At 45.1% G+C, this 10,546-nt stretch overlaps 1 protein-coding gene across 2 annotated transcripts in view; it reads left to right on the top strand.

Annotated features, from left to right (window-relative positions):
* The first annotated feature begins 6,215 nt into the window (after positions 1–6,215).
* The window catches only part of SLC38A2 (solute carrier family 38 member 2), a 14,970-nt gene continuing 10,639 nt past the window's right edge, over positions 6,216–10,546 (top strand). The window contains exons 1-4 of one of the 2 annotated variants that reach the window (XM_012807496.1): positions 6,216–6,576; positions 7,613–7,808; positions 8,123–8,204; positions 8,353–8,468. In XM_012807496.1, the coding sequence (XP_012662950.1) occupies positions 7,693–7,808; positions 8,123–8,204; positions 8,353–8,468 (314 nt within the window). In that variant the 5' untranslated portion in view covers positions 6,216–6,576; positions 7,613–7,692. The remainder of the gene's footprint in view (positions 6,577–7,612; positions 7,809–8,122; positions 8,205–8,352; positions 8,469–10,546) is intronic. The other variant, XM_023515352.1, reaches the window with a different exon arrangement.

The raw sequence follows: 10,546 nt of genomic DNA, 5'->3' as shown, positions 1-10,546 counted from the left end.
TTACACATGATAAATATACACAATTCATATTGGTTTAAAAAATTCAATTCAATTTAATTCAAAAGAAAATATGAAAGCCATTGGAGTAAGGAGAAAGATGTGGTTTGAAGAGATATCGAGGGGAAGAAAAGTAACTTATTTCACTACTTCCCCATAACAGCATTACTTGGATTTTGAATAACACTGTCCTGGAACAAGGGAGTCAGGCTGTGTACACAGCAAAGGTTTATTTAATTAGGAGAAACAAAGCCCTTAGAAAGCAAGTCTTGGAATTCATCCTCATGTTTATGACTTACAGAAGACTGTGCTTTCCACCCACAAGCCATTGCAACAAATATTTATTCAGAGTTTATTTTGTGCTAGTCACTTGAGTGATAAAGTTAAATGTACTAATTCACTTATTGACCTCTTTCTATGTGTCAGGTACTGTTCTAGGCACTTAAGATTCATTAATGATGAGCCAAATAGAAGTCTTTTCTTCATGGAGTTAACTTTGCACACAGGGATTTGAGAGGGAAGATGCAGTAAGGGCAAGATCATAAGAAAATAAATAATTATGGCTGGGTGCCCATAGCTCAGTGGTCAGGGCACTGGCCACATGTTCTGGGGCTGGTAGGTTCGAACCCAGCCTAGGCCTGCTAAGCAACAGCAATGACAACAAAAAATAGCCAGGCATTATGGCGCGCACCTGTAGTCCCAGCTACTAGGAAGGCTGAGGTAAGAGAATCGCTTGAGCCCAAGAGTTTGAAGTTGCTGTGAGCTATGACACTGCAGCATTCTACCAAGGGCAACAAAGTAAGACTCTGTCTCATTGAAAAAAAAAAAAAAAAAAAAAGGCTAAAGATCCTAATGGTGCATATGAACAATTATAATATTAAATCCTTATAAAAAAGGAAAATAGGCTTGGCGCCTATAGCTCAACCGGCTAAGGCACCAGCCAGGTACACCTAAGGTGGCGGGTTCGAATCCCCAGCCCGGACCCGGCAAAACAACAATGACGGCTGCAACCAAAAAATAGCCAGGCGTTGTGGCGGGTGCCTGTGGTCCCAGCTACTTGGGAGGCAGAGGCAGGAGACTTGCTTGAGCTCAGGAGTTGGAGGTTGCTGTGAGCTATAATGCCACGGCACTCTACCCAGGGGGACAGCTTGAGGCTCTGTCTCAAAAAAAAAAAAAAAAGAAAGAAAAAAAAATTAATGTTTTCATATTATGAAAAAATAAAAAAGTAAAAGGTCAATGGGGGAATGGAGTTCAAGTATAAGGGGCTACTTTTACTGGAACAGACAAGATTTTTCTGAGGCAGTGGTGTGTAAGAGAAGACCTAGGCTAGGCACAGTGCCTCACACCTATAATCCTAGCACTCTGGAAGACTGAGGTGGATGGATTGCTGGAGCTGGGGACTTCAAGACCAGGGCAAGAGTAAGACCCTGTTTCTACAAAAAATAGAAAAACTAGCCAGGCACTGTGGTAGGTGCCTGTATTCCCAGGTTCTCAGGAAGCTGAGACAGGAGTATTGCTTAAGCCTAAGAGTTTGAGGTTGCTATGAGCTGTGATGCCATGGCACTCTACTCAGCATGACAGAGTAAGATTCTGTCTGAAAGAAAGAAGGAAAGAAAGAACTATTTATTTTCTTTATAAAAGAGGAGACCTAAATGATGAGAAGGCAGCCACACAAAGACCTTTAGGCACAGGGGATACATTTCAGGATCCCCAGTGGATGCCTGAAATTGTGACAAGTACCCAACCCTGTACATACACTATATTTCTTCAAGCTGATAACCAAGAATCCTGCTAAGTGACAAACAAGTGGCAAACAGACTGAGCACCAGGAATGGAAGCCCAGACATGAATCAGGCTGTGATCCAGGAGAGAGGTGAGTGGCATGCTCAGGCCAGAACCAAACAGCTCAGACAGTGAGAAATGGCAGAATTCTGAACACTTGGAGGCAGATCCCTCAGACTTGCTGATCCGGTGGGTATTTGGGAAAAAGGAAGACTCAAGATAGCGCCTTGGTTTGGGGTTTGCTCTTCCCTATAAATTGTGGCATTATTCTAAATTGGAAAGATCAGAAGAGGAATAATTATTACAGGGAAATCAAGAGTTCTACTTTAGCCAATAAAGGAGAAGACAGATGTCCTTTAAGACTTGGCTGGATGTCTAGTGATCAGCCAGAGACTAATTACTAAAAGACACCAACATAAAGTCTAGTATATAGACAACACAAAAGAAGTGTCACAAAAAGATATTTATAAAGCAGTAAGTTGAAAGTAGAGTGAGATCAGTTTCAAATTGGGACATCAAGCAGAGAAGAGCTAATGCAAGTTGTGATATCCAAGCTGGGCCTCAAAGGAAGGATAGAATTTAGATACATGGTAAAGGCAGAGAAGAGGAGGTATGAAGAACATTCCAAGTGATGGGAATGATTTAAATGGAAAATGATTTACATTGACAACACTGAGACATGCACTTTGGCGATAGCATTGGGTATACGAAAGGGAATGTATTAGTTGTTTATTGGTGAATAATAAATTGTGCCAACACTTAGTGGCTTAAAACAATAAACATTCATTATCACTTATCTCTGGGGGATCAGCATTCCAAGCTGGGCTTATCTGGTCCTCCAACTAAGGTATTAGCTGGGACGACAGTCATCTCAAGGTTCAACTGGGCAGGATCTGCTTCCAAGCTTACTCGTGTGACTTTCGGCAGACTTCAAGTCCAGCCTCGTTTTTGCCAGAGACATCAGTTCCTAGCCACATAGGCCTCTTATAGGACAGTTCGTACCATGGTAGCTGGTTTCTCTCAAAGCAAATGAGGAAGAGAGCCAGGGAGCATGAGCAAGAGAGAAGATGGAAGCCACAGTCTTTTTGCACCCTAATCTCAGAAGGGACATGCCATCATTTTGGCCAACAAGAATTGCATCACCAGGCTAGCCCATATTCAAGGAGAGGGGATTATAAATAGGCAGGAATATCAGGAGGTGGGATTTATTGGGGGATCATCTCAGAAGTTGCTTACCACAAGGAATAATGGGGGACAGGGGGAAATATGGGCTGGGCCAGACCAAAGAAAGTCGTAGAAGCCAACTTAAGAATTAAACTATTCCATTGGGAATGGCTAGTAGGGAGAAGCAAATTTAATGTCTAAGGCCTCTTTTGGCAAATTGAAGTGTTGGAAAAATAGATTTGTGAGGATCATATTATAGACCAGCTGTTCAGTAAGTTGAGAAGGTTAACTCTTTACAGCCTCCAGGAAACAAACCCACTCTATCTTATCAGTAAATAATGGTCAAATAATAGCCACCATCTACCTGCACTAAAAACTTTTAACAACCTAAGTTGATGTTGCATTCCCAAAGATCCAGAATTGACAACTGATTATTTGTGGCTGTTTTTCTGTCTTAGGATAGGTTACAGGTTTGGTTTCAGTAGCTTTTAAATTTTTTCACTCCTTCCCCAATCCACAGCAAGAAATACATTTTATATCACAACTCAGAATACACACGTATTTATAGAAAATCAAAATCAAACATTTACAGGATAATACTTGCTATTACTAATACTCGATGTGGCATATTGAGTTTTTTGTTCTGTTCTATTGCATTAAAGGAAATTAAAAGCTGGTAGTATTCCACTGAATTCATCACTTTCCACCACTGGGTCCCATTTTGCAGTTTGAGAAATGCTGCTCTTATATATTAGATTAGCAAACAGTCATAGCCTGCTAACCCAACAGACATTTGGTCAAATAGTTTTGCAGACATTGGGTGAGGACACCATATCCTGCAAATTCTAGCCCAAAGCAAAACAACAGTAGCACATCAGGCCTCGGCTGGAAACCACTTGAGTTAACAGATGTGCCTCAGATGGGCCCTCAAAAAGATAAGTCAAAAAGTCAATAGCAAAATGGAAATTTTGATTGGGCTTGGTGGTGTACGCCTAGTGTAAACCTAGCACTCTGGAAGGCCCAGGAAGGAAGATCACTTGCACTCAGGAGTCTGAGATCAGCTTGAGCAAGAGCAAGACCCCCGTATCTACTAAAAATTGAAAAAGTAACTAGGTGCCATGGTGGTGCTTGTAGTCTCAGCTACTTGAGAGGGTGAGGCCCCAGGATCATATGAGTCCTGGAGTTAAGAGGTTGCTGTGAGCTAGGCTGATGCCATGGCAGTCTAGCCTGCACAACAGAGTGAGAGACTGTCTAAAGGAAAGAAAGAAGGAGAATGAAAGAGAAAGGAAAGAAAGAAAGAAAGAGGTAAAGAGGGAAAGAAAGAAAAGAAAAATGGAAGTTTTAACCACTTCCCTTCTTTTTGTTAATTTACTGCTCAAGTTGTCATCATACAGAGATCAGATCAAGATTGCAGCCTTCCAACACACACACAAACACAAACGTTCTCTCTTTCTCTCTCTGTCAATTTTACAGGTATTGTGCTTCTTCCAAATATGTATTGCAATACAAACCACCAAAAGGTCTAAAGGACAAGAGATCAAGTTGCCACTGCAGGGGGGCGGGAGGGAACAGCCAAAACTACCCACCCTGAGGGCTTCCTTAGCACCTCTTACTGAGCAGAGGAATGCTGGAGAGTCACCTGGAATTAAAAAGTAGTTGACGACTTTTTGATTTTTATCTGTTAAAACCCAATTTAAGAAACTTCCTGGGACTCTTCTCCAACCCAGTACTAGTAAGATTGTTCTGAGAGGAGAGTTGAGTGACTCGGGAAAGAATGTGTGTGAAAGGAAGATAACCACATTTTTTCAGTTCTGATTGTCAATTAAATTCCAAATCTGTCCTCAGGGAGTTCACAATCTCCTTGGGTTCAGTACTACACAAAGACTTGAACACATTTGAATACAAAACAGCACGTTTTTAAAGATTCTGCACCGTATGGGTTAGAAAATAGTACCTGGAAGAAGAGGTCTGAAAAGGGTGGAATTAAAGCGTGTAGAGCTAGGCTTTCCTGAGGCTCCATGACTAAGTCTTGAGTGATTGTGGCATTTGAGCAGGGTGAGGGGAGACTGAGCGAGAAAGCAAAAAAGACTATTGTTTAAGTAAGACTGGTCTGACCAGAGTAGGTTTGGGGTGGGGAACACAGGAGCATACAAGGGAAACTGGGTCCTCCCCTGTCAATCACGAACAATGGTGCAGGCGAGGGCACGAGAAGCTTCACGTGCCACGGAAGTAAGCAGTTGTACAGATATCCTCAGGAAAACATTGAAAGCAAAAACTGTGATCACACCCAATCCTTTCCTCTATGCCCTGCCCAATCTCTCCCACGTCCCCAAAAGGAAGAGAGCAATAGGTCAAACTCGTTTGTTTATTCATTCATTCCACTAACATTTTTTTTTTCCTCTTAAGGGGTCTTTGTTTCTAGCAAGGGAAGGACTCTTCCCTCTCCCGCAGCACCGAGTATTCCACAGCAAAGGGGCCCCCTAGTTGCACGGTTAAGCAAGACCACTTCACCACTGAAGGAAAGGACCAGGCTTGGTAGAAAGCATCTCAGATAAGCATTCAAGAAAGGTCAGCGCCTGTGCGCGGTCAGGGTAAAGCAAGTCAAACAACGTGTCAGCGAGAGGAAAAGTGGGGACTCCTAAACGGCCTAAGAAGCGCCGGGCCGAGCTGCGCTCCCTTCAAGGGCTCTGGTTTACTGCACAAATTTAGCTTTTCCCCTGGTAGAGTTTTCCACGTCCGCATAAAAAGGATATCACGAAACGGAGCTGCCACCCGACCTAATCGGGTTAGTTTTGAAGAGTGAAAGCTGGTCTAGGTGGAGAAGAAAGACCGAGAACAGAAACCGACCATCAGGACCACGCTACTCCCCTGGCCCAAGCTTTCGGGAGAAAACCCCAACGTAAATCACAAAAATAACAGTAAAGGGTTTGGTGGGCGGCAAGTGTCCCCCAAAGCAAGCACTGCTGGTGACTCATACTAAAGAAAATGGGAAGGAGATGGCTCCTCAAAGACTCCGCGTGTTGGGCACCAGTAGGGGCTGAACTGAACATGCACCGAGAACTATCCAGGATGGTCGTTGGAGACCGTCCGGGAAGCTGGAGCGAGTGGGGTTGGCTTTGGCTGGAGGGTCCCGGGCGCCCCCGGGCGGGGCCGGGCCATCGGAGGCGGCCGCGGGGGAGGGGTGCGGAGCTCCGGGCGCGGGCTGGGGGGTGCGGGGAGGCGGGGCCTCAGGGCTGGGCGGGCCGGGGGCGGAGCCCAGGTGGTGTTGATACACAAAGAGGAGCACTCGGGCTCCCGGCCCCGCCCCCTGACGCGGCCGCCGGGGTGCCGCTATAACCCGCTGCTCGCAGTGCACATCCAGAGCCGCACGCCGCCTCCGCCCCGGAGCATCTCTCCAGCCCCGCCACCAGCAGCCAGACCACGCGTTCCCGCACACTCGCGCCTTTCCCTTGACGCGGCAGACGCCGGAGGATCGGGGCGGCAGTTTGCCATTTCCCGTTTTAATTAAAATAATTCTTACGTACTGTTGGATTTGGGGTTTTTCTGTTTTTTTACGATTTTTATCTGACTGATAAAAGCCTATTGAAGACGTGTACGTGAGGTTTCCGGGACACAGGAGCGGAGACCACCGAGGTAACGCATGCAGGGGGCGTCTGTGCAAAGGGCTCGGCCAGGCGGGAGTGGGGGAGGGGCGTCGGGAGGGGCCGCTGCGGGGAGGCGACGTGGGGGCCGTTTGCTCTGGGGCGAGCGTTGTGTTGCCGGGCAAGCCTTCGATGCCGGCTAACGGCGCGGGGATCGCCGTCCGCGCGGCGGGCGAGGGAGGGGCGCGGGGCCGGGGCCGCGTGCCCGCCCGGTGCGGAGCCGCATCTTCCCATTTAGGGGGAGGGGAGCCAGCCCAGTCCGCGGCTCTGCTGCGGCAAGCCTTATGACTGATTTGCATTAGTAAAAAAATTATTAAGTCCTGGGGACTAGGAATCGGGGGGAGGCGGAAGTGGGCTTGGACTTCTGTTGTAGCAGATCGGGGAAGACGGGTTGGGAACGTTTGACAATCGAGTATCGATATTGCATCAGTTTCCTTTCCCGGCAGAGGAGGGGCTGGCCCGGCAGAGCACTCGCGGGCCAAATGCCTGTGGACTAGTGTGCTCGAAGGCACGGACCTCCGTGTGTAAACAAACCCGAGCGGCCGGGGTTCACCCCTTCTCGGGAGAGGAGGGGTAGTGTCAGCCCCGTTCGCCTCCTTCAGGGAGATGCCGCCTGCCGCAGAGGCACGTCCCCACCTGGGGGCTCGGGGCACTGCCGTTCCAAATGCTAGAAACCGGAGCTGTGCGCCCTGCGTGCCTGTGCGCGGTTAGAGCTGCCGGGGCAAAGCAAAACAGAGCCCCCTCGCCCCCTCCGCTCAGACTCTGGACAATAGAGAGGGTGAAACGCTAAAACCCGCCGGAGAAGGGGCCCTGGCGGGTGCCGCGCCGCGGTGGGATCATCTTTGTTCTCGGCGGCTCTGCCGTCTGTACTTTTCCGCCCCTCGGCGCGCCCCCGCCCCTCGCGCCGGGCTGGTACTTTTCCACTCGCCTGGCCTGGGATGAATCAGCCGCGCTGCGCCGCCCGGCGGCGTCACGTGACCGCGGCGGGCGGGAGCCGCAGTCCTGACGCGCCGCCTCTACCTTCGCAGGCAGCCGCGCGGGTCGGTGCACCGCCAAGGACAAAAGGAGCCCGGCGCTAAGCTGCACCCGATTCCTCCCAGAGCTCAGCATGAAGAAATCCGAAATGGGAAGGTTCAGTATTTCTCCGGATGAGGACAGCAGCAGCTACAGTTCCAACAGCGACTTCAACTATTCTTACCCCACCAAGCAAGCTGCTCTGAAAAGGTGGGAGAAGTTGTGCACTTTTTTAAACAATGGTTCGTGCGGGTTGGGGAGCGGGGGCGGTGACCTAGCATTCTGCTTCTGTTGCTTTAAAGTACTGTAGCATTAGCGAGAGTGCTGTAATCTCTTAACAGTATCCGGTTGTCTTCTTGTAATGACAATATCGTGTGAAATTCGATTCCTAGTTAATTATTTGTACATTTTAATATACATTTAAGTAAAGATATAACAAGACTACTGTGGGGGGTTGCTATTTTATGTGAAAGCAGCCCGTCCAATTTACAATTTTATATATATGTATTTTTTTCTTTTTGCAGCCATTATGCAGATGTCGATCTTGAAAACCAGAACTTTTTACTTGAATCGAACTCGAGGAAGAAGAAGTATGAAACAGACTTTGTAAGTTGAAAATAATAATCTGTGTCTCTGTGGCTTTATGGAGTAAAAGAATAGTTTTACTTTTAGATTTCAAATCTGACTTGCCCAAAGCTGGTTTTCTCCATTTAATTATTGTTATATGTTTGGTTATCGTTTTCCCTCTATGTAGCATCCAGGTACTACTTCCTTTGGAATGTCAGTATTTAATCTGAGCAATGCGATTGTGGGCAGTGGAATCCTTGGGCTTTCTTATGCCATGGCTAATACTGGAATTGCTCTTTTTATGTAAGTATGTGTAAGTAGTGAGTCTGCCATGCAGGGCAGTTAATATGATGATAAAACATATTTTGGCTCCAGGAACTGAATATACAGTTGAAGTAGTTGACTTAAAATTAAATCAAAGTATGAGAAATCCCAACATCTCTTTATTCTACTACATACTGCACAATATCAAGAAAGCCAATTAAATAGGAAAAAATAGGGTAACGGTTAAAACTGACAAATTAAGCTAGAGATCTTTTAAGTCAAAGGGAAGAGTGAAAACAAAGATGGTGGGTATTAAAAAAGAACCTTTGATTAATCCAGAAGCACTGTAAATTTTCTTTTGTCAAAATCAGAAGCTATAAATATCAATAAGCATAGTGCCTCCAAATCAGTTTGGTGAGTTGACAGAGTATTTCCAAAGACCTGTGGCTCCTTACGCACATAAGGAAAAGAAAATTCTTCTAAATGTAAATATATAAGGTGTGGTGGTATTTACTTAGCCTGGAACATGTTTAAAAGTGAGTCATGATTTTCTGGACACTGAAAAGCAATCCATATGGTTTTTTTTTTAAATGTTTGTTTTAAAGAAGTGTGTGCTTGCCACGTGCTGTGGCCCAAAAAAGAACGAAAAAAAGAAAGGGATATTTTAATAAGTGTCTGTATTTTAAGGTTTTACTGCCCTAATTGCACGGTTATAATTAACTCCTGTGCTTTCTAGCATAAATACCTGGATAGGATTTTGGGGGTGCAGAATACTTTAGAGCAGTGGTTCTTAAGAGTTTGGGGTAAATGACCCTTGGGAAATATGGAAAAATATGTCTTAATAACCTTATTTTCAGGAAAAATGCATAAAATAAAAATACATGCTGGTTTGAAAATGTAGTTTTCAGTGTTCTTGTTACAGTAAGCTCCTATGGACTTCTAGGGCAATATCCGTGCAGAATTGTGTAACTTAGTACCTTCTTTGTACAGACGAGGAAACCACACTACGTAGCATGAAACCGTCCCTTTGTGACATGTGGTTTAGTTAGCTGACTGGTGCCTTCTACTCAAGTTATTTTCTCCAGCATGGTAGAACATTCATGAAAAGAAAAGCAGACCTTTGCAAAGTCCTGCTTTGTGAAATTCCACACTGAGGTTAAGCCTGGCTTTGAGTAGTAGAAGCTAGGATACAGTTTGGCTTGCTTCGTCAGAATGAGGCTTTTGAGACTAAGGTGAAGGACCAGGGATTTGGACCAAGGATTTACATTGAAAGAATTACAGAATTACTAACCTTAAGTTAGTGGATAACTTAAACGGCATCACTGTTGAATGTTTGAAATCCTTCTAACTCTTGGTAAAAAATTGGCAGTTTGTGGGGTGGTGCCTGTGGCTCAAAGGAGTAGGGCACCAGCCCCATATGCCAGAGGTGGTGAGTTCAAACCCAGCCCCACCAAAAATTGCAAAAAAAAAAATTGGAAATGGTTTTAATTAAACTGTAGCCAGTGTGGTTATAGTACAAGATTTAAATGACATAAAATGACACCTCTGTTTCATAAGTGAAAGCCAAAGTCTGATGTTACACTTGCACTCTTAGAATTATTTGTACTTTAATAGGTGCTGATGTGATTAACTGTTTTAATAAATGGTTAAATAATATCTAGATTGCTAAAGCGAGTGTTGATTTATCAGTATTTTCATTATATTTAGAGGTTTAGACGCACATGGGCCAAAAGTCACATGGCTGCCACTGTCTACTTGACTCCGTAGCTAACCTTCTTAAGCAGATTCAGTCTTGAGGTTGAAAGTGACTTCAAAGTCCATTTATCCCTTGTTATTTCAGTGTATAGGAGGACTTAATTTGCCTTAATTGTTTTTAATTAAATCAACAACTTTTTTCTAATTAGGTGAGACTGCTTTGTCACCTCAGTGTAGACCCCATAAAACTTCTGGCATTAGAATGCTAGCTTAATGTCACTTACGCCATTTAATTAATAGACAATCATTTTTTTTGCCAGCGGATTGCTTGGTACTGGATGTAATTTGCCCATATGGAATTTTGTTTGCAGGGGTTTTTTGTGAGTTTCCTTGGTTCCTTTACTCTTTTTTTTTTTTTTTTT

This window comes from Otolemur garnettii, unplaced genomic scaffold (assembly GCF_000181295.1).
Source record: "Otolemur garnettii isolate 467f Iridium unplaced genomic scaffold, OtoGar3 scaffold00070, whole genome shotgun sequence".
Taxonomy (NCBI): domain Eukaryota; kingdom Metazoa; phylum Chordata; class Mammalia; order Primates; family Galagidae; genus Otolemur; species Otolemur garnettii.
This window is presented reverse-complemented; position numbering and strand designations above follow the sequence as displayed.